This window comes from Diospyros lotus, chromosome 12 (assembly GCF_014633365.1).
Source record: "Diospyros lotus cultivar Yz01 chromosome 12, ASM1463336v1, whole genome shotgun sequence".
Classification (NCBI taxonomy): domain Eukaryota; kingdom Viridiplantae; phylum Streptophyta; class Magnoliopsida; order Ericales; family Ebenaceae; genus Diospyros; species Diospyros lotus.
In genome coordinates this window covers 4,404,660-4,429,182 of record NC_068349.1, presented here as the reverse complement: position 1 = coordinate 4,429,182, position 24,523 = coordinate 4,404,660, and the positions used below count along the sequence as shown (strand labels likewise).

The window sequence follows — 24,523 nt, the reverse complement described above, 5'->3', positions numbered from 1 at the left end:
AAAAAAAATGAGCTCTTGTCCCTTTTTTTTTTTTCATTTAGATATTTAAATTTTTGATCGTTTTGTATTTCTTCAAATTTTTTATTATTTTAATTACCCTTAAAATAATAAAAAATTCAAAAATACAATTGATTCGAAATTATAAGATTAGGAGCGTAATTAAAATGATAAAAAATTTAAATGTTTAAATAAAAAAAACATATAAATATGTATTTTGTCCTGAAATATATGTATGCATGCATGTGTGTGTGTATGCCATTACTCTACACAAATATCTGATAGGTGCAAATTCTATTTTGAAGTGCTATTATTCTTTACTGGACACTTTGACAAAGAACTGAAATTATAGGACAACACAACACCGCTACCAAACCTTAAATTAGCACCGAAAAGCAAACTCAAATTACATAAATTTTAACTCGACAAGTACGTCATTTTATGGCATCTATCATAAAACCATTAAATTAAGGCTTCACCGACAGAGTGATTTTGAAAAATCTTTCACAATTTCCCACCTTTTGATAAGACCAATCCTCCACCCCCCCCTAAAAAAAAAAAAAAAAAAAAACTATTTTGCTAAAGAAGACTCGTCAAAAAGTTTAGCATGTTTTGGCACGTGAGCTTGCCACGTTTGCGTTTGTGACATTCAACAGAATGGTGAACACCTCATCTTTCTGTTGTTTGCCAAGTAAAGGAGAGAAACACATGCATAAAACTTCCTAAAACAGTTCATTTAGGCCTCCCTTTCCCATGGTATCTGATTGGTCTCTTATGTAATTGTTCTTCAACACCATCAAATTTCATCCTTTCAATAAAATGACCTATCAGCTTAAGAACAATTCCTAACAGATTCATCTGGAAATGCCTCCATCCTGCATGAATCAAACAAAATCAGCCAAAACTTTGAAGTTCAACCGTATAAGAGTACAAGTATACATGAACCAAGTACATTCCCATATACGAACAATCATAGTTTTCCGGGCTATACTCAAATTCAAAAAAAAGTTAGGCATATTTGGATTTTTAGTGCGGGAGGGTTCTCACTTTGTAAATTCGGCACTAATTATATCAAAAACTATGTCTATTTGATTAGCCAAACAAAAAAAAAAAAAGTCTACTTTAATCATTTGACACCCTATAAGATTCGATTGGTCATCATATTTTGGGAATATGTTCTCATATAATGGCAAGCAATATCCTGGCCGTTTACATAATAACAATAAATACAGCATTAAGCAGTCTCCTCCTCTAAATCATGTCTTTCAGACCACTACAATTTAAGCAGCTTATACTTGATATTGCAAGATGTGGGGGTGGGGCAAATTAAAGAAAAATGAAAAGACATGGCATCTTCTCTTATAACAATGTAGTCCAGAAACCATGAATGTTCTAGTAGAGGTGAGGGGAATTAAAAATTAAAGCCACTAACTAATGGTCTTTTGAAGGCACTAATCATACAACTCTAATTAGAAGGTCAAAAAGCCTAATCTGCTAGCCAAGAATACTTGTCCCCCTAATAAAACACTCTCTCTCCCCACCCTAACCACCGAATTTGCCTTGGAAATCCATCTTTTTGTTCTTCTTTTTTCTCCTCGGATTGGAAACCTAAGAAAAGTAGCCCATAGAAAAAAGTATCCAATACCCCGGTTGTCATCTCTGTTGCTTTCCCCAACTAGAAACCCTAAAATTTAGGTCAGATTGTTTTTGTCTACCGCTAATTATCATGTAATAAACTAGTAACATAGTTGCTATATAGACTTGCAGGAGAAGATAAAGACTAAGATTGTGGCTTAAAAGGCAAGAAAGACGCAGTCTGACTCTAACATAAAGAGTAAGATTGTGGCTTACAAAAAGCAAACAAGACGCAGTTAACACCTTTTGGCCATGTTAGTGTCTTATCTCTTTTTCTGTTCCAAAGTTTGTGCTCTCTTTGATATGAGAAAAAGATGGCAAAAAGCCCCTACAAAAACCATGCAAACATGTCAGCACACTAAAGGCTGTTTCACAATTAATAACGGATTTTTAACCAAAGTAAGAACTCTGCCAAGAGACAAAACTTTATGAACGGAATGTAAATATTTTGGTTCCAACTTTATGCAAAGTTTTCCCACTCTAAACAGGTCGGTGTCAACTAATAAATTTGATTGTTATCATTGATACTCTCACTACAACAGCCATGACAATTATTGCACTACTATTATGACAGCTGAATTTAGACACCTTCCATTCTTGGAGAACCATATTTCAAAGGGGTTTAAGCCATTGAACAAACCTGGAAAGGAATATCTGCTAAAGTATGGCTACCTGATTCAAAATTCAAAACAAGCACCGTAAATCCTTTTTCCGGCAGCAAATACATTAAACTCTGCACAAAATGAGAGGATCATTGCATATCAGTAGTAAATGAAATGTTCATCATTAGAAGGTAGAAGGGAGGTAGGACAGAACCTTTACATTGATGTTGCAAATCCAGCACTTCAAGAACAAGTATTAAACACAATATATTATGAACATAAACATAAAGAAACAAGGCCATCAAAAAACTTCTCACCTGCATTTTGCCCTAAAGAAGTTGAAAATTGTTCTCTATTGTGGCATGTGGAGGAGTCCATAAGATAACCACATCTTTGGAGAGACCAAAATCATGCCATTACAAATTGTCCCTATTTCACTCCTTGCATTCTGAGTGAAATAGCTCCAAGCATATCATCAACAGCTCAGAAGTGATAACACCATCCCCCATCCAAAAAAGATGTAATTTTTAAAACCCACAGAACAAATGGAGATACAAGATTGTAAGACATTTTATCTAAAATTTACCCCAAAAAAGGAATAAAAAGAGATGATTTGTACACTAATTACAAGGTGTTAAAAAACAAAAAGAAAAGGAAAATGAAAAGGCTAAGAAAACAGAAGTCTCAAAATGAATTGAAATAAATCTAACTACCAATCTGGTCAGTTCTGCAATCAGTTTGAAATAGGGGAAAAAATAAAATGATCAACAAGACATTCCCAAAATGTTTGTTAAAGGTTGCAGGATATTCCCAAAATATAAGCACAAATTCACCTTTACAGGCGTGAACAAATGCACAATCACACCACCATATGATCTTCATGCACAACAGCCAAATGCCAGATATTTATGAAAATATATATATATAAAGAACAATGCTTGTTACAACTTCACACCTCCCTTTTGCATCCATCACTGATTGATGCCTCAACAACTATTAATATTGTGAGGTACATGGAGATTTTGGATTTCAATCCGTAATATTTCAAGTTCTTTTTCAATATTCGTTAGTTTCTTTTGTGTCTCCAAAAGTTCATCTAATCTATGCTGTGCCAAATCTTGATATGGCTTGCCAATGAGTTCTACAAAATTTTCCAGATTCTGAGTTGCTTCAAAAAGATCCTTCTTCATTGCCTCTTCTAGCTCTAGTGCCAAGGCATCAACTGTCCTTTTCACTTTATCTACCATTTTTCGTCTACGGGCTGGGAAATTCGAAACTGCCAAGAAACTGTATCAAAGCACAGGCTCAGAGAGATATAGACAGCATATAAATTTTGCAGGGTACATGTTACAATGTGGAAACATAAATAATGTCATTTGAAATTTGAGATATAAAGAAATTTGTAGTAAAAGTGGGAGGAAAAGACCAAAGAAAACTTAGTGCATACCCATAAATATGACAGAAAATATAACAGCTTTAAAAGGATAAAGGCAACCCCAACTAGTGAGGAAAGGCTTGTGATTGTTGCTGTTATTGCTGCTGTTGTTGTAGTGTGATGTACAACTCCCTTATAGGGGGGTCTCTGCTTTTTAAGGCCTGAGGGACGGTCATTTTTGTACGTGGCCATACCTTTGCTTTGGAACTCCCACGATACTTAAATAATTTGGCAATCAAAGCCTGCTTGAAGTTCTAGAACTTTTCATTTTTCAGAAATAATAGAACGGACTTAGAAACTTGTGCAGGAAAAAAAAATCCAATAAGCTTATCGTTAATATTCAAAGGTTTTCAAACAGGCATCATGACCAAATTATATTGTCTTCATTTTCCATATGATAGAAGTGCATGTTGACTTAGTGTTCCACCTTCTCTTATTAAGGAAAAATAACAAAAAGTAAGTTTTCACTTCACACGGCACCAAAATGACCAACCAATCTAGCAGTTCATTCTGCAAATGTTAGATTAGGTAGTTCTGGTGACAATTGTCTTTAAGTTCATTACTATTGAGAGAGACTTATGAAGGATCATACAGAATTCAAGGTGGATCAATGCCAACAATGAATTGGGGCGGGGGGCAATACAATTCGCTATGCGAGAACAGAAAACAAGGCTGCAACTGTAAAGAGCAAACAGGAACAAAAAAATGGAAACTTCAAAATAAGGAGAATTATACCCTACCCGCCAGCAGAACAAAGGCCAAGAGCAAGAAGATCCTCTACAGTGGTTGGCAGCACTGATGTGAGAAGTGATGCAGATAGACCAGCTGCTCCTAAACCACCAAAGGTACTCAAGAACTGAAAATAAAAGAAAAGAGATTCATTATCGCCATGGCCATTGACTAGTTTAGTTTTAGATGTACAAGTTTATCACACCGGAAAATAGATGAAAAATGACCTAAATATGATGAAACTTGAGATGGTTTGAAACCACTCAAACAATGGTAATTATGCCTTCTAAGACAATTCTATTCCATGCTCAATTGATCAACATAGCAGGAAAACAGAAACGAAAAATTAAAAAAAAAATCTTGGGGATTCATCCGATATGGATCCCATTCCAGCAATCATAGGTTACTATTTTTCATTTATTTTCCATTGCCTTTGGATAACTTAGCAATTTCATTAATATTTAATTCATAAAGAAGCTGATATTGCAAGCTCCATTGTCAATACCTCAATTTTAGTTATTTTGGAGGTTGGAAAGTATCTAACTGAACTAAAAACTGCTAACATCTTCCCTGATCTTACAAATCAACAACAAACAACAGAAGAGAATTTGGAAATCAAAATTGCATTAAATAGGGATCTCTCCTCTGCCCCTCATCCCTGCTCCTCTACCAACACCAAACACATCTGCGCTCCCCCCCCCCCCCCCCCCCCCCCAACCAACCGATCAAAAGAAAGAAGAAAAAAAATAAACAAAGGTAACTCTTAACAGATTCCTCTCCAACAAACTCTGACATTCCCCATTCAATCCCATGTTTCAGCCCATTAGAAATGGCACCAGGCAGCCAGTACAACTTTACAAACGAAAGTTCAAATGAAACAACTAGATAGATAATGAATCAACTTCCTGCAAGGCATTATATTAATCATGCAAAGAATTTCAAGCCCACCACTTCACGAATTTCTTGCTCAAACCGTTCAGAAGCAGCAGCAGCATTGAAGTTCTCTATGACTTTTGCACCCTTTTCATATTTTCTCATCAGCAACTCGCCAGTTACCAAATGTGCATGTTTTTGAGGATCAGCAATTGAAGGCCATCTTTTCTCAAGAGATTCCTTATACAACCTTCCTTCACGAGCATTGCTTGACTGCAACCATGTCATATATTCCCCAAGTAGTTTCTATATGCCAACACAATATTCAAAAAATGTATAGAAAAAGTTAGATCTAACCACCCACAAAGATCTGCAGAGGAAATAGCAGTACCAAAATAACCAAAAGGGATCTCTTATGATGCAACTAGTAAACACAGCTCATTAGCCAACCCCTACAAGAACTCATAGGCATTAAAACATACTGAAACACTGGCTAATCTCACAATGTCCTGAATAAAGAACTCAAGTAACACAATAGCATGTGGAACTTTCATGATAAATACTCATATATGACAATTGATACATGTAAATGCATATAGGTAGTAGATTTTGTGAGTAATTTTTTTCTGAACATTGCAAGAAAGACATAACTTCCAAATCACCCGAAGTGCTGGTATGTCTTAAACAATATCTTGGATGACTTTTCACTAAAAGGAAATGCATTACAACAAAAACAAGTGTTTTTTTGTTTATTCTAACTTCTAAGTTGGCCAAGTGTTTCTTGTTTCTGGATCCAAGCAGAGCAAAGTGATCGCATGTCACATCTTTTCTTGGGGAGGGGGAAGCATCACTTAGAATGGAGCAACTGAGTATCACTAGATGGTTGGGGATAAAGGGGCTCCTGTAGTATAGAAAGGGTATATTCGGAATTTTAATTGTAGGGGTCAGACCTTGCTGGAGACAACACAAGTTTGTAGCGATACCTAATTGCCGCTCATACGGACATATCTATGTCAAAATCAAGGCTAGGGTAATTATTGATAACAGTATAAAAATTACTATAAAACTGAGAGCACGCAAAATGGCCAGGATCAATTGACAACTTTGTAATGAAAGAAAAAGTTACACACAAATGGCTTTTTCCTGATTCACATAACAGAAATGGCATCTTCATGTCACCAAAAATGGAAGAGCTAGAAAAACTGTTGGAGAAGATAAAAAGAAAAAGAGAAATAATTTCAAGCTGTAAACGGGTAGATAAGGAGATAAGAAGATGAATTAAGATGATAAAAGATTAGAAGAGTTCAAACTAAGAAGATAAAGGAAAGGAAGAATAAAGCTGTTCCAAAACCAGATAAGGAAGTCCTAGTTCAAATAAATTCTAATCTGGAATATATTGTTGTAATCTATTCCTGTATTTTAGGAGGATTTTTCAGGGGATTGTGTGTATATAGTGCATCTCTCGGATCAATGAAAGCATGGAAGTGCATTTTTTTATCAACTTCCAACATTCCTTTTATTCTTCATAGTATTAGAGCCACGTCCCCTTCTTCCCTACGACCTGTAGGCTCCTTTAAGTACACGTCATGGCTGAAACTCAATCAACTAGTGAAGCATCTACTACCATACCTCCTCCAACGAAGAATGCACAAGTTCCAGCTACTCCGATGGCTCTTGACAGCCATTCCCTCCAGATTACTCAGCACAAACTGAATGGAACCAATTTTAGAGAATGGTCCCAATCAGTTTTGCTGGTAGTTCAGGGAAAAGGCAAGGCTGGTTATTTGACAGGTGCAGTTTCTAAGCCTAACACAGACTCAGCAATCTATGATGTTTGGGAGGCAGAAAACTCTATTGTCATGGCCTGGTTTATTAAGTCCATGGAGCCAAAGATTGGAAGAACTTACCTATTCTACAAGACAGCCTAGGAAATTTGAGAAGCTGTGCAAGAAATATATTCAGACATGGAAAACACTGCCCAATGTTTTCAGATTCAATCTACCATTTGGACAACTAGGCAAGGTACTAGTTTTGTTACTGAATATTACAACACTAACAAAATTGCGGCAGGAAATGGACCTATTTTATGAAATCACATGGGGAGTGTTCTTCTAAAGATGGAAGAAAGTATGACAAGATGATAGAAAAGGAGAGTGTTTGACTTCCTACACAGCCTTAGCTCTGATCTTGATGAAATAGAAGCTGATTACTTGGAACCAAACCTTTTCCATCAATAAGAGAAGTTTTTGCAGAAGTCAGGCAAGAAGAAAGCAGGAACAAGGTAATGCTAAACTCATTAGGAACTTCCAATTCTGATGTATACACACAAACATCAACCTTGGTCTCTTCAAGGATGGAAACACCTAACACATCTAGAGGAGAGTCCAGAAAGATAAACAATAGCGTGACCACTGCAATAAGCCATATCACACGAATTTTGGCCTAAACAGCTTAGAGATTAGATGATTAAATGCAATAAAGAATACCAAAACCAGTTAAAAATTGTATCACATACTTGTCTCATTATCTGCAGAAATTGAAAGATTCTTTAAAACTAGACAATACAAGAACATTTATACACTAACAGGGTATGTTCCTCTTACAATTAGATCAAATATGCACACTAATTGAGATGTAAGGTATAAACAAACATGTTCATAAATTATCTTTTTGTCCAAAACCTATATCTGGAAATTATGGAAGCATATATAGCTTACAAGCACATAGAGGTGTTAGTTTTGATATCAAAGCACAACACATGCTGAACAGCTAAAAGCCATGCACTTACTTGTGCATCAGAAAGTGCAGGACCAATAATGTTATTTTGGACATTTGAAGTGGCTGGCATTGGAGCAGATTTCTCTTTGAAAGCATATGAAGCAACAAGATCAAGATTCGATAATTGTAAGGTTGATTCTATAACCTTGAAAATGCGTGCTTGTGTACTATCAATCTGCATTTTCAACATAAAAATAATTAAATGAGTGCAGGAAAAGATGAACAAATTAATTGAATGCTATTGTCAGAGATAAGAAATTGGTCAAGTGGATTAGATAGCAGAAGCTCACATCTAGCTTAATAGGCATCAGATTTTAAGAAACTTACAAGTGATAAAGTCTGTCTCTTCCAAGAAATGTTTGCACTTTCCATCTTCATTGCGTAATCCTTCACACTGCCAACTAGTTCATTTATTGAGATCAAGTCCTTTTTGGCATGCTGACACTTTTCTATCACAATCTTCTGACAAGCAGAGAGTAGTTGCTCTGCGATTCCAATAGGTGTCTCAAGCTTGAGTCTTATCCTTTCAATCCCCATACTTGTCGACCCATCTAGAAAATCATACAAGAACTTTTCAAGTTCATAGAAGCTACTGATTCCCCATTCAGGATTAGTGACATATAGCTCTCCAGTCTCTTTTCCAGCAAAATAGGTAGAGGAAAGTTTTGCTTCAAGAGCAGAACGTGCAGATACAGGATACACTGTAACATGTTCTGCATTCAGCAATTTCTGTGTATTTTCCTTTATGAAAGAAATAGCTTCTTCGAGCTGCGTTAAATCATATACAAGAATTGTATATCAGGAGAAGTTCACTTGAAGAAGCACAACAGTGTATATGAAAATAGCCCATGTGTATTGTACCATGCAGACACTAACGCTCATCACTCCCCAGATGTGCTGAACAAGTGCCAAAACTTATCCTATTTTTAGCAAGTTCTCAATAATCTGACACAAGTCATCATGGGTGCACACATGAAACACATCTTAAGTGTAATATCCTAGTATTTTGAGAATAATAATAATTAAAGATTATGGGTGAGATTTAGTGGAAAATAATTAAAAAATGTGATAAAATAATTAAAGATAATGGGTAAAATAATTGAGAAATGTAGGAGATAAAGTAGGGCGTGGACAAATAATTAAAGATAATGGGTGAAATAATTGAGAAATATGGGAGACAAAATTAGGTGTGAACAAATAATTAAACATTATAGGTGAGATTTAGTGAAAAATAATTAAAAAATGTGATAAAATAATTAAAGATAGTGAATCACTACAATTATGCTAAGCTTAATTAAACCTTCTATAAATAGAGAAAACTTGAAAGGTTGAAGGACTTAAATTAGAAATAGAAAGGTTATAAGAAAGAAAGATTTGAAAGTGACAGAGAAATTTGAAAAAGAGAACGAAAGAAAATAATAAAAAAATATATATAAAGAAAAATACCAAAAATTCCTAGAAAAATCCTATAGGTTGGATTTAGTAGTTCGTGTGAAAATTTGTGATAGAAGACATTGTTAGATACGCAAACCAAGGCTTCGTCGCAGTAGAGAAGAATATTGAATCGCTCCGTGGGAATGTGAGTTATCTTCGAAAATTTCTTCAAAAATTCCAAAAATATGAGAATAATATTTCAGAATTTTTGATGATGAAATTGGAAGAGAAATGTATGATTGGTATTTATTATGGATTTTTGAGGCAATAGATGCTTGAAAATCAAAGAGAAAATGAGAAATAAATAAAACATAGATTTTGAAAATTATGAGAAAATTTCTAGGGCTTAGGAATATTGTTTTAGGAATTATTGTGAAAAGAAATTGAAAAAATTTTATGAGGAAGTATTTATTTCATAATCTAGAGGAAATAATAGGAAGAAATGGGAGAAATTAAGAAAATTAGAGAAAATTAAAAATCTGATTTTCTTAAGTAATTATGATGCCTAGGGTACGTCAAGGTTTATAATTGAGTACGATTGGAAGTTCGACGCGAATTTTGAGGCAAAATTACGCTAGGGGCAAAATTGTCTTTTTGCAAGATAAGTGGTACTTCCCAACTAGATTTAATTTTATGAAAATGCTTGGTTTGTAAGTGGTTCTACCCAAAACCTAATTTTAAGTAAATGATTTTATCATGTTGTCATATCTTGATGTGAATATGTTCATGTAGATTGTATTTACATGTATTGATAATGAAATATGCATATGTACAAGATAATATTATTGATCATGCATTCGCATAAAGGTTTGAAAATACGAGTCGAGACCGCTGCTCTACCAAGGGTGCACCCATACACCTCGGCCTGGTAATGAGGTTGTAAAAATGGGGAGTAGCAATAAGGTACAATCAGCTCAAACCGAAATGATATGAAAAAGGACATTTTGCATTCATGCACGAAATATGTTTATTGTTCCCTTACTTAGATGATTCATCATCTAACTTGGGTTTTGCCCCTAGAATATTCAAACGTTCCAGATAAAAATTATAACAGAAACGAGAATGAATGAGGCATGAAATGGCACTTAGCAAAGTGCACAATGAATTGAATGTATGTTATGTAGCCCATGTATTTAAGTTCTACTACTTCGAATTCTGAACGTTTTGAGGAATGATGATGTAGAATCTTATTTATGGAAAATGAGGATGTAAGAATTAATCTATGATTAATATTAAGATGTTAGGTTCAATTCTAGCTTCCGCACTTAATGTTTATGTTTATTCTCTTTCGAGATAAATGTATGAAAATTTTAGGATGGATAAGAGCAATGATATGGTTTAATTGTAATTTTAAATAGAAAAAAATTTCTTATCCCAAAATTGTCCTAAGTTATAACGTGCTCAGAATACGGGGCGTTACATTAAGTTTAAAGAAATAACCTAGAATGTGGAAAGTGATTTTTCCTAGTTTTCCATAACATATACTAAGAATGAAGGAGTTTTTTTTTTTTAATGCATAGACAGGAAACATAAATCAATCCATGACTGACCCTTCAGCATCATATCCTCACTTCACCAAAAAATTGTCAGTGTCTATCCTTGACATATCTATGTTCTTGTCCAAACTTTTTCTATTCATTTAAAAACCTTAGGTAGGACAAATTGCCCTCTTACAACAAAAGATCCTTTTAAATAACATTAATAGTTAAAACCAACAATTGCACAATCAAACCTCGTCAGTATTCCGATAGATATCAGCTTTATTCAGAACAAACACGACTTTTTTCTTCCACTGCTGGGTGTAACGAAGAAAAGCAACCTGGAACACCACGAGTGAAGGTAACTTTATAAAAGGAATAATAAAACATGTTCCATTTACAAGTCCAAAATGCAACATTGCATAACATATTATAATAAGAGAACAAAGTTTTAGTTAATGCATAAGAGGAGGGCAATATAGGGAATAATGTAAATCAGTTCAAAATAAATAAGGCATTAGCATCTAAATGCACAGAAGGATGACATTTTGGTTGGCATGGGACTACAATGATTGTTGAAATATTTATTTCAATCATCTACAACATCAGGACATTGATTTTACTCTGTTTTCTTTTTGACATTTTTTTCTATTTCTTGAAAAACAAAATGATGTATCAATAATATGGTAATGCCCTAAATGCCCACCAAAATGAACTTCAATTCAAGCCTGCTACTGTTAGTAGCATATTGGCATATTGACTTTCATTTTTTTTGTTCTTTTTGTAACATCTTGCGAATAAAATGGTTTAGTAAGGAATAATATGTCATTCAAACAACTTTTTGACGTTTATATCAAGATTCAAGGCATTATACACTGAACCAAATATTATGTCAGGATCTCACTAGGATCCTCAACAGCACACACAGACTACCAAAGCATCAAGGACTTAATTAAGATCTCATTTCTCAACAGAAAACAAACAAGAAACCCTAAAACTATTTTAGCACACATCAACACTAATCCTTCATCTCTACTATCTAGAAAACTTCTAGAAGATTCTTACCTCACTTTCAGTTAATGGCCGGTCAGCAGATATAACAAAAAGAAGCAAATCTGCACGGGGAACAAATTCCTCAGTCAGGCGTTGCTGTCGTTGCAGAATCACATTCGTTCCAGGTGTATCAACAATTATCATCTGATTAAACATATTAAAATCAATTAGCTAAGAGTTTATATAAGAAAATTGCTGCTAGCTGCAGGATGAAACTAAAATATGAAAGCAGATAAACAGATCTGGAAACATAATATAAGAGGTATAAATATCCAGGAAACTTGTATATCACTACAACCACTTCCTGACCCGGCCTTTTCTTTTATTGGATGCTCACAATTTCTGCCAGCCACCCGCCCCCAAAAATAAATAAATAAATAAAACATGCACACACACAAAACAAGAAAAAGAGAAGACATTACACGCACATGAACATAGAGAGTATGAACTGATCTGCAAAGATCAAACTGGCAAAGTTCAATTCAGGAATTCATCAACAGATTGTGTCTATATCTTTCCCTTTCTGGTCCATGTAGTATTCAAATTAGGTTAGGTTAATCGGTGCATTCAATCTACAGCTGTATTCTGCATCTGCAAACATATTAACCATCCTTGCTATAGTTTAATGGTGTCACTGTATCCCTCCCTATTATGTGCATCCTCACTGAGTTACTTCACCAATAATTAACTCACATCTTACATTCAACAATATAAAGACAACTATGGTATAGGTAATAGATAATCAAGAACACAATGACAAAAGACAACAATATAGCAACCAACAATAAGTAAACCTTGAATGAAGAAACTAGTGGAATTAAAGGAAGAAACAAGAAATGCTGTGAAAATCACACACATAATCTTCCGTAAATATACTTGTGGCACAATCCAAGTCTAACAGCACATGCACTACCTCATAAATCAACCAAAAACTCATTACCAGATCCAACAGAGCAGGCTTAAAATGTTTTAAGTTTTTACCAGTTTTATATGCACTAAATGGTATAATTATCACATAACATCTTGCACCTCAAAACATGAACATAATTCAAAGTCAAGAACCAGGAAAATTCAGATAAACTTACTCCTCTGAGAATTGACGCGGGTAAATAGCATATGTACTGGCCATCTGGATGCCTCTCACAATGCTGTTGCTCAGTAGATTCCAACTCAGAGTAACGTAAGAATGTGATCTCATTTGTAGTGGGAACAACTCCATCTTTTAAATATTTATTCCCAAGCAATGCATTGATGACAGTCGATTTGCCAGAGTTGAACTCACCCTGTAAATCAAGAAAGAGCCATCTGAAAGAACTATAAAAATGCATATAAATGTGCAATCAGAACATTTATAACATATCTAGCAAACAGATCCAAATTAAATACCTAATTGCAGAACATAACAAATTTATTTTTATTGCTAATAAATAATCTAAGGGGGAAAAAGTAATATAAATAATACTGTCAAGTCTAACCATGACCCCAAAAGAAATAAAAATTTGATTACTCTCATTGATACAACATAATATGGTCAAATTTTCACTTTCGTGCATGAAGAATTTAGAGAATCAAAACTCTAATTGAGAAGTGATCCAAAGCACAGAAAACTCACACCTATTCTGTGGTACACGACTGTATTAAATACAGCAATACAACTTATCTCCTAGCTAAAAAATGGGACATTCAAATTACAAATTAATAACAACTTAGTTAGATAATAAAATTCCTAATTTTTCGGATATAGAAAAGCTTTATCTTTTTATCTTCTTATCTCGCCTTTAGTTTCAAATCTTCAAGATATAATTTGGCTTTATCTTTTCTAAGATTATCTTCAACACTCCCCCTCAAGCTAGAGCATAGATATCCTTCATTCCCAGCTTGCCTCTTATCACTTCAAAGCCTTGTTTGTTCATTGCTTTTGTAAAGATGTCAGCTTCTTGTAGGCCAGTAGGGATATACATCAGGTTTATTCCACCATCTTCAATCTCTTGCTTGATGAAGTGCCTATCAATTCTCACATGTTTCATCCGGTCATGTTGAACCGGATTGTTTACTATACTGATGGCAGATTTACTGTCACAATATAATCTTGTAGGATCAGTATTAGTCATCTTCAAATCATTCATAAATTTTTCCAACCATATTATTTCACAGACTCCTTGAGCTATAGCTCGGTAATCTGCTTCAGCACTACTTCTTGCTACCACACTCTGTTTTTTGCTTCTCCACGTAACAATATTTCCCCACAGTTGTGTGCAATAACCAGAAGTTGATTTACTATCTTCAAATGAACTTGCCCAATCAGCATCTACAAACCCTTGAATTCCTCAGTCTTCGATTTTTTTGAATAAAATACCCTTGCCAGGAGTTCTTTTCAGGTATCTTAGGATATGATAAATTGCATCAAGATGTTTGCCATGAGGTGAATGCATGTATTGACTTACTACATATGAAATGTCTAGTCTGGTAAGAGATAAGTATATTAGCCTCCCTACTAATCTTTGATACCTCTCCTTATTCACTTCTTTTCCTGTCCCATCTACACTGGCCTTCCAATTGGGTTCTAGTGGGGTACTAGCTGGTCTACAACCCAGCTTGCCTGTTTCTTTGAGTAGGTCTAGTGTATATTTTCTTTGAGATATAAGAATTCCCTCCTTGCTACTTCCATCCCAAGAAAGTATCTCATCTGCCCAAGGTATTTTACTTCAAAAATCTGCTATAATTGTTCCTTTAAAGCTTTGATCTTCTGATGATCATTACCTGTAATAATAATGCCATCCACATAAACAATTAAAATTGTTTTTAGACCATTAGCAACATTTTTGGTAAATAGGGTATGGTCAAACTGCCCTTGTTGATACCCTAGCTAATGTAATGTGGTACTAAATCGCTTGAACCAGGCCCTAGGAGATTGTTTTAGCCCATATAGTGATTTGATTAATCTGCAAACCTTCCCTTTTTCTTCAAATCCGGGAGGAATTCTCATATATATCTCTTCCTCTAGCTCTTTGTTCAGAAATGCATTCTTTATATCAAGTTGGTGTAGTTCCCAATCTAAGTTGGCTGCAATTGATAATAACACACGTATAGAATTGAGTTTTACAACAGGTGCAAAGGTCTCTTCATAATCTATACCTTGGGTTTGTGTGAATCCTTGGGCCACCAACCTTGCTTTGTATTGTTCAATGCTCCCATCAGCTCTATGTTTTGTTGTGAAAACCCATTTACTTCCTACCACTTTCTTGTTTTTAGGTAGTTCAACCAATTCCCACTTGCCATTTTTTATTAGGGCATCCATTTCTTCCATTACAGCTCTTCTTTAGTCAGGATTTTGTAGAACTTCACCAATGTTTTTTGGTATGTACACCTTATCCATCTTTATAGTAAATGCCCTGAAACCTGGGGAAAGCCGAGAATACACCAAATGATTAGCAATAGGGTGTTTAGTACATGATCTTACCCCTTTTCTCCAAGCAATTGGGACATCCAGATCAACTGATTCAGTCTCCGAATTTCTAGTTTCTGATTCAACATTCTGTTGAGATCTTCAATTGGCACTGCTGATTCATTCCTTGCTCCCTCTCCATGTGTTGGACCTTGTTCCAGGAATGATGATTGGTCTTGCCTCGGTTCAAGATCCTTTCTTCTTGAATATACCTTGAGTGGCAGCTTTGATTTGGGATCTGCGGTTGCAGTTTTTTCTGCAGCAGATTTCTGCTGTTCTCCCCCTGAATAAGTTACAGTATTCGGGATGGGAATTGAAGGAACAGCTGTTTCAGGCAAAATACTAACATCCCAACAATTATCTCTACCAAAAACTGCACTAGACATCTCTCCCTGCAAGTTAGTGGTAGGATAGTAAAACTGATTCTCGAGAAAAGAGATATCACATGACACAAAAAACTTTTTAGTGTTAGGACAATAACACTTGTATCCTAGTTGGTGTTAGATATAAGCCCTTAAGACCAGTTCTAGTGACACAATAGGACTTGATCTTGTAATTCTTTAAACCTTATTTAATGGCAAGTTTTATGTTTAATTGAACTTGCAATATGATTTAAATTGAACATACAAATATCCTTTAGTATAATAAGGAGTGGATACCATTCTTAATTGTTAAGAATAATCGAGACGGATAATCCACAATACGTTATACTATAAATATGTTCCTGGCCATAGAGTTCCTAACTTGGATAATTAGTAACTCGCAAAGGCTGGCACATCGTCTTCCTCCTTGTTCGGTATAAGATACCGAAAGACAAGATTGGTGGGTCTCATACCACTCTGTATAAGACACAGAAGGAAGACGAGTGGGTGCTCGTTATAGGAACGAGTTCACTGAACGGGACTATTAATATTGAATCACATGGGTTTTATCTCACGGGTCAATGATTTAATATTAACTGCGGATTTGCATTAGTCCTTAGACCTGAGATGACATGGATATTTGTGTGTTAGTGGATTAGGATATCAACGATATTATATGGTTGTCCTAATCAGGGATAGCCGTACGTATCTATGTGCCTAGTTCAGTGACACACGAGGTATGTGTGCATCAGACATGGAATCTATCATCTCGAGATATACAAGGAAGATATCCTATGCGATCCAGTGGTCACTTGACGATAAATCCTTGGCCGAGGTAATATGACGACGGAATTTGGATTCTGTAGAAGTTGTGTCATATTAGTCAAGTGTGATTATTGGATTTGGTCATACGACGAGATCGAAAGATTTGACCTACTGACCGTGATCTCATATCTCGTCGGGATATAGTATGATAGAGGGACTGTATTGCAGGACACCGTAATGTAAGGTTCACATTCCCGCTTCACATTAAATTGGGTAATCATGACATATTGCTAGATGTCACTCGTGATTTACGAGAATTAATAATTGATTAATTCTCGTTGCCAATTTAATTGTGAACCCAGAAAGTCCCACCCAATAGAAATCGTTTTTAAAAGAAAAAGGGGGCAAATTTAGTAATTATGGAATTACTAAATTATAAATGCAATTATTTAAGAAATAAGAATAATTAAATAAGTAATATGATTATTTATTTAATTATTAATTTGGTTTGGGCTTTTTGCTAGCACCTAAAGCCCAGCCCAATAGCATTTAGGGTTTTAGGGTTTCTTGTTTATAAATATAACATTAAACCCAAAATCCAATCAATCAATCAGTTGAATCAAAAACGGAAATTTTTGAGAAAATTTTCGAGCCCCTTTTTCTCTCAAGTCTATTGAAGTCTTGACGATTTCGGGTGGACCGACTCGGCATCTCACGCGTGGGAGATATCAGGCGGGTTATCGGCAACGAAATCAGATTTCGTTTCGAGGTAACTTTTCGTTTTATGTCTTCGATTTAACCGTAAGATTTGAAAAACGTGATACCAATAAAATCAGATTTTATTTTTCCGCTGCGTATGATCAGATCAATGTTTTCTAACAGTTGGGTGGGTGAGTAGCCAACAAACACACACTTCAAAGACTTAGGATGCAATTTTGAGTGATAATTGTGAACGAAGGCTGTACATCCAAAGACTTTAGGGGATAAGGAATTCAACATGCGAGTTAGGAGAGGATATGATGTAATGAGAGTGTTTAATGGGGTTTTGAAATTGAGGATTTTAGTAGGAAGCCTATTAATGAGATAGGCTGTTGTAAGTATGGCTTCTCCCCAAAAAGATGTAGGCACAGAACTAGATAACATCAATGTGCGAGCAGTTTCTAGCAAATGTCGATTTTTTCTCTCGGCAATTCCGTTTTGTTGGGGGTTATAGGAACATGTGCTTTGATGAATAATGCCATTGTCTCTCAAGTATGTCTCGAATTCAAAGGAGAAGTATTCTTTTCCATTACCCGAACGAAGGATATGAATGGATGTTTGAAAATTGTTGAGAACCATTTGATGAAAGTTTTTGAAAAGTTTAAGACTTCTAATTTTTCCTTCATCGAAAACACCCAACACACCCTAGTATGGTCATCTATGAAAGTGACAAACCAGTGAGTATTGGTTAGATTTGGTAACCTAGTTGGCCCCCATACATCAATATGGATAATGTAAAAAGGTTTAGTTGGTTGATATGCATAAATGGGATAAGAAGATTTAGTTTGTTTAGCAAGAATGCACTCTTCACAATTGAATGAATCATTCATTTTATTGCCAAATAAACGAGGGTACGAAATCTTTAAATATCGAAAGTTCGGATGACCTAATCTTTTGTGCCACAAGTAGATATTAGAATCTGAAACAGTAGAGGAAACAAAGGAATTCTGTAACCTAGAAAGAAAAGCAGGAGCAGCCGCCGATCCTTGCACATAGTAAAGGCCTTCTCTCTCCTTAGCATTGCCAATCATCCTCCCCGAAATGAGATCCTGAAACACGCAATGACTAGGAAAAAACGTCACTTTGCAATGCATATCTCTAGTAGCTTTGCTGATAGATAGCAGATTGCATTTTAATGAAGGCACATATAAAACAGATTTCAGCCACAAACCACCTAGATATACTGAACCTTCACCTTCAACATGTGATATTGTGCCATCTGCCATAGTCACCTTTATATTCTTCTCACAACGTTTGTAATCCATCATACCACAAAGAGATCTGGTCATATGGTCGGAAGCCCCCGTGTCAACAATCCAATCATTCTTGTTAAGCAACTTAGAAAGATAACAATCATAAACTATACCTTGTTTCACATGGGAGGTTGTTGGGTTCGATACTTCTTCAGAATCAGTGGGTTTTGTAACCCTTGTTTGGTTTAAAACTTGTTGCAGGATTTCCAACTGGTTAGAAGTTAGGATGACACTTGTACCTTCTTTTGTATCCGCTGCATAGGCTAGTTGTGGTTTTTTCTGATTCTGGTTTCTCCCCTTCTAATTAGCAGGCTTTCCATGTAACTTCCAGCAGTTTTCTTTGGTGTGGTTTGGTCTCTTGCAATGATCACACCAAGATTTATCTCTTGTATGATCTCCTAGAGGTGCTGTTGTCTTTTGTTTGGAGACTGCAAGTGCTGATCCACCTTGATTGTTAACTTCCATTGCTGTGTGCATCATCACTTTTTTCCTACTTTCTTCCCTCCTTACTTCGGCAAAGGCCTCCATGATGGAAGGGAAGGGTTTTATCCCTAGGAGCCGTCCTTTGACTTCATCTAAGTCAGAGTTTAGTCCCTACAAGAAATCAAACACCCACTCCTTCTCAACCATCTTTGCATATTTCACTCCATCTTTTGTGCACTCCCAGTTTATATCATAATATAGATCCATCTCTTGCCATAGTTCAGATAGAATATTGTAGTAATCAGTGACCGAGTTGTTACTTTGGCGGGTGGTTCTTAAGGCCGATCTTACCTCAAAGCATTGTGCTGTATTTTCCATATCCGAATACAGACTTTGAACGGCATCCCACACTTCCTTGGCTGTCTTATAGAATAGGTAGGTTCTCCCTATCTTTGGCTCCATAGAATTGATGATCCAAGCCATCACTATGGAGTTTTCAGCATCCCAGGTATTATACTCGGGTGTATTAGCATCTGGCTGAGTTGTTCCACCTGTGAGATAACCCATCTTACCTTTCCCTTTCATCACCAACATAATCGATTGAGACCATTCACGAAAATTGGTTCCAGTAAGCTTATGCTGTGTGATTTGAAGAGTATGATGGTCTACCAAGATAGGCGAAGAGGATGGAAGAACTGATCGAGCGGCGAAAGGCGCGATATTGGAGGTTGCACTGGTGGTTGAGAAATCGGCCATATTGAGGAGAGTTAATGTGCTACGGAAGGTATGGTGATTTACACGAACCTAAGCTCTGATACCATGAAGAATTTAGAGAATCAAAACTCTAATTGAGGAGTGATCCGAAGCACAAAAAACTCACACCTACTCTGTGGTACACGGCTGTATTAAATACTGCAATACAACTTATCTCTTAGCTAAAAAATAGGACATTCAAATTACAAATTAATAACAACTTATTTAGATAATAAAATTCCTAATTTTTCGGATATAGAAAAGCTTTATCTTTTTATCTTCTTATCTCGCCTTTAGTTTCAAATCTTCAAGATATAATTTGGCTTTATCTTTTCCAAGATTATCTTCAACAGTGCACACACATACTGAAACAAGTGCAACAAATTTTATTTCTCAGTTCAGAAGCTTCCTGAACAAATCCTTCTAATCTGATGCCCATCTTTCATATTCTTGGTGCAACACAAGATTTAAGTGCACCAGTACAACAAAATAGGGACCGAAATGTAAAAGAAATGAAACAAAAACTTCCTCTGTGTGACCATTTGCACCATGAATTGCTTTATAAGACTGCCACCTTTTATGGCTTAAGTCAATGTGGAAATCAGTTTATCCTCCATAGGCCTATGGCTTTCAATTACTTACCAAAGAAAGCACCAGCATAAAGAACTGGCCACTTACACAAAAGGAAGCAAATTAACTCAACAGTTACTTAAAAAAAAAAATTAACTCAACAGAGGAAATTTGAACAATGCCATAAGAGGATGTGCAGTATGAGTCCAAATATATCTTAGTTTAACTACTGCTACAAAGAACCTCAAGCAATCTCATGGTAGTGAAGAAAATTATGGCAAGCCACAAACTGCTGCGTAGATAGGGAAAACAAAACAAAAGAGGCCAGCAAATAGTTACTTCCTTGTGTTAACGCACTATAACTTCAAAGAGTTAAGTAAGCCAAGAAAAGGTAAAGTTTAGTGAAAAGAAATGGTAATAATTTTGAACAAATAAGGCTTCATGAAGAACCTATTCATTGTGGATCCAGTGGAAGCCTGGAAAAGCCCCTTTCTATCTTAGTAGTAAAGTGCAAACAAGCAAGAAACCGTAATGCTAAGTTGCCACCTCTGTCCATTCTTTCCTTTCTATAACCTACCCTACTCCTCCTTCCTTGTATCATCGTCAAATGAAGTATCATCTACCACCGTTCAACATCCATCAGTCACAAACCCAAATTAATAAGAAGACAGTCATCAAAAGACAACTCATTGCTGAAATTTGACACAAGGCTCCATGTGAAGTTCAGTTGTGATGGCAGTTTCGGATAAATCTCTTCATGTTGGAAGGAAGAATGTTTATCACCAAAGTAACAAGATAAAGAAGAGAAAACCCACCAGTAGACTGTAGCATCAAAGAGAGAAAAAAGAGATAAAACTTGTAATATTTTTAGTAAATAAGACCAAATATGGAACAATACCGAAAAACAAAAATTTTGTTTCTTCACAAACCACAAGGAACAAAAAAACAAGGCATATGTCCAGCACATAAGATTGGACACCATGACTACCCATAGAAGAACAATTAATACCTAATTTTCTTGGCATGATATTCACCATAAGTCAGAAATTTTTCAAGGTGCACATAAAAGGTCCGGATATAGACACAATCAAATTGTTTGCCATTCTGCATCATTAAACTGTACTGGCTTATCCATAAAATGAGGTATATGCAGAGGATCAAAATCTAGAAAGAGCTGTAGCATATATCAACAATTGGAAATATTTAAAAAAAAATACAGTTCAGAAAAACATTTGACTAAATGCAATGAGTGAAGAATAAATAATTTCTTTGAAAATATAGAGCTAATACCAATTTATACCCGTGGAACCAGAATTCTTGGAGTTCAGCACACAATTACCACTATAACCAGTAAAAATGGCTCATCAAGTTGTGAAACAGCATCACTAAGAAGCGAGATCTCCTCCATCTGTCCATTAAGATCCATTATTCAGTACGTGAAAGACAAATATGTCACAGGAGGACATAATCATTTGAAGAATAACTTTAACTACCAAATGATAATATTAAAAGATCACCAGTGGTACGGCTTCCCGGATAACATTTATCACTTGAAGCATTACAGACTTCTCCGTCTCTAACAATTGACGTTCTCTATCCTCCAACTTAACAAACCCAGACACCACATTTTTCCCGGAAAATCCATTATCAACATCAAATACGGTGAGCTTATCTGTATGTTCAATCTTTTCCTGGCCCCTCTTATTTGATGGATGTACGTCAAACAATTTCCTCAGTACTTCATCAGAAAACAATTTTATTTCTTCCAATGAAACCACTAAACCACTAGCTCCTGATTTTAGGAATCTTCCTGCTCCACTCTGTGATGTGTCAAATTGAAGCAAATCAATCATAAGAAATATTGGAACTTTCACACTGTTCCGAATAGAGCTCACAGATTCCTCAACATGTTTTTTTTCTCCATCAATCTGATATATAAGAAAATCAGCACCTTCAGAATTAGATGCATTTAATGCAGCATCTGAGGTTTTCACATTTCTTGCGACCAAAGGAAGAACTACTGAATCAGATCTGGAGTCCATCATTGTGTTTCTTGCCACAATTGCAGGAAGACCTATGAAAGAATAGAGAAAACACATTAACAATAACCATTTCATGTTAAAAATTATCAGACGCCCAACAAATGATTTCCTTTCAAACTGATAGATTTTATCATGTAATAACATTGAGGATTAGGCTAAACTGAAGAAGACAATTCAAATATCAGCAGCCGTTGGAAAGCCATGCATGAGAATTGACATTGCCTTAAGGTAATTAGTCCTGCAAAATTGTTAGGTATGATCCTAACGAGTTTACATCTGAATTAATCTTCTAAGTGTTTAACGTGCAGCATATCCATTAAGCCACGGTATTTAACGTGTTCACATTGACTTGCTTGGATAGACAAAATACGCCAAAAAAAAAAAAAAGGAAAAAGAATGAAGCAATCATTAGTTTATTATACATTGACCATTTCAACTTGGATTTAACCTGGAAGAAGACGGATCCATGCAGTGTGTAGCACTTGTTATGCAGAGGGGGAAAAGCTAATTTCCTCTAGTGGCTCTGGCTTTAAAAAATTTATTATGAACATGAAAGTTGCAGAAAAATAATAATAATAATAATAATATCCAAACTGTTTCTTATTTTTATTCTTTCTTCAATGAAGCATCCAAGTCATGAGGGAAGCACATTGTCGTTGTTAACATCATCAACTAAGGCTATTGAGTTTCATAGTGTTAACATTCAATTAATTCGATGCATGACGAGAGTTAGCAGAAACTCAGTTCAAAACGCAGATGAAAAAAACACAACGTCAAGTAAGAACCGAAACAAGCTCCAACAGTAACAGTAAGTGCTGATCCGAAAACCTTGATCAGAGAGCACAACTCCACTGGCATTAACGGCAGCCGCTATATCAACACGCTCGGCAATCATAAAATAGGCCCGATCCCTAATCACCGACTTCAACAAACAGGCAGCCTCGTACAGCCTCCCACCGCTTCCTGCTCCTCCATTGAGCACCACAATCCCAACTCGGCTCGAAACCGCCTCGTCAATCATATCCAAAACATTTCTAGCCTCTAACACCTCTTCCGCGCTCACTTGCAGGATCAGACTGGGAACTTTGATCTCCGGACGCTTGTACCCGCCCGGAAACAACGTTCGCGGGAGCTTCTGCCGCAGATCTTGATCGTTTGAGTAGAACGAGGAGCTGTTCTTCGAGACAGAGCAGACGGATAGGTTTGTCCGGCGAGGCCGGAGCTTGAAATGGTAACGGCGTTGGCAACGGTGGTTTGGGCTGAAAAAGAGAGGGTGAATCAGGAGGCGGCCGGAGGCGCAGCAAGGGAGTATAGATACCATGTGAAGCAATATTATTGCAAGCGTGGGGATAGGGTTAGGGTTAGGGTTAGGGCCGAATATGGAAGAGATGATGAGACCAGAGCGACGAAGGAGAAGAGTAGGAGAGACAACCTTATCTTGTGAGATTTCAGAGGGGCGATGATGGATTTGGCTTTCTGTGGTCTGTCAAAGTCCTTTATCCGTTGGAAATTTGATTTGTTGTCCGGCCAGGCACATGGTCCGAACCGGGTTGTATTTGAACCCGATGCCCGCAATCTAACTTATTTTTTACGTCTTACGGAAGACACAATTGAGATAATTTAATTATTATATAAAAGATTAGTATAGTTAGTATGATTATTTTTTTTCAGTTTCTAATAACTGAAAAATTGGTCTGATTCAAGTTAAAAAATTATTTATCAAAAATTTAGTTAATTTTCTTACAAGAACCATAATTGGACCAATAAATCAATCTAATTAAACCAATCAATATTATTTTATTAATATTTTTTTGCCTTATTTTATTTTACTTTTAAATATTAAAAATGTAATAATTTGAGATATTTAAAATGAGTTGATATATATGCTATTCTGAATGCCATTATATGGATAATCTTTTGTTTAATTTTTGAGTTGTAATTTAAATATTTAATCTTGAGTTTTATTTTGCTTCTGTAGTAAATTTCTGTTAATATTGTTATATACAATTCTTAATTATAAGACAATTAATGTCAATTAATATACTTTTAAATTTATTAAATTTTATATGATAAATTTTATTTTTTTAAAATTATATCATAATTTTAATTATTATTTAGTTATTTTATTTTATAAAAA

General features: G+C 35.6%; 2 protein-coding genes across 3 annotated transcripts; both read right to left on the bottom strand.

The window, feature by feature from the left end:
* Positions 1 to 212: 212 nt before the first annotated feature.
* LOC127814037 (uncharacterized) lies at positions 213 to 2,991 on the bottom strand. The gene is made up of 4 exons (XM_052355260.1): positions 2,552 to 2,991; positions 2,273 to 2,365; positions 1,876 to 1,960; positions 213 to 872 (listed from the first exon to the last, which is right to left on the bottom strand). The coding sequence occupies exons 1-4, from the start codon at positions 2,555 to 2,557 to the stop codon at positions 730 to 732; spliced, it is 327 nt and encodes a 108-aa protein (XP_052211220.1). The 5' UTR covers positions 2,558 to 2,991; the 3' UTR covers positions 213 to 729.
* Positions 2,992 to 3,139: 148 nt separating this feature from the next.
* On the bottom strand, positions 3,140 to 23,873 carry LOC127814036 (probable transmembrane GTPase FZO-like, chloroplastic). Of its 2 annotated transcripts, none has more exons than XM_052355257.1 (11): positions 23,215 to 23,873; positions 21,862 to 22,418; positions 21,684 to 21,752; positions 13,100 to 13,297; positions 12,027 to 12,158; positions 11,216 to 11,302; positions 8,377 to 8,817; positions 8,060 to 8,224; positions 5,347 to 5,577; positions 4,410 to 4,525; positions 3,140 to 3,521 (listed from the first exon to the last, which is right to left on the bottom strand). In XM_052355257.1, exons 1-11 carry the CDS (start codon positions 23,705 to 23,707, stop codon positions 3,221 to 3,223), a joined length of 2,790 nt encoding a protein of 929 aa, XP_052211217.1. In that variant the 5' UTR covers positions 23,708 to 23,873; the 3' UTR covers positions 3,140 to 3,220. The 2 variants fall into 2 exon arrangements, with proteins under 2 accessions (XP_052211217.1, XP_052211218.1); XM_052355258.1 differs by having other exon boundaries at positions 3,379 to 3,521; positions 4,405 to 4,525.
* Between the last annotated feature and the right edge of the window lie 650 nt (positions 23,874 to 24,523).

Coding starts and splice junctions, on each gene's coding strand:
- LOC127814037 (XM_052355260.1), bottom strand. Junction 1,961..2,272: donor TAGCAGATATTCCTTTCCAG/GTTTGTTCAATG, acceptor TGGTTTTTGTAG/GGGCTTTTTGCCATCTTTTT. Junction 873..1,875: donor GACACTAACATGGCCAAAAG/GTGTTAACTGCG, acceptor TGATTCATGCAG/GATGGAGGCATTTCCAGATG.
- LOC127814036 (XM_052355257.1), bottom strand. CDS start 23,707: ATGGTATCTATACTCCCTTGCTGCGCCTCCGGCCGCCTCCTGATTCAC. Junction 8,818..11,215: donor TCTATCGGAATACTGACGAG/GTTTGATTGTGC, acceptor GATTTAACGCAG/CTCGAAGAAGCTATTTCTTT. Junction 8,225..8,376: donor AGAGACAGACTTTATCACTT/GTAAGTTTCTTA, acceptor TTGAAAATGCAG/ATTGATAGTACACAAGCACG.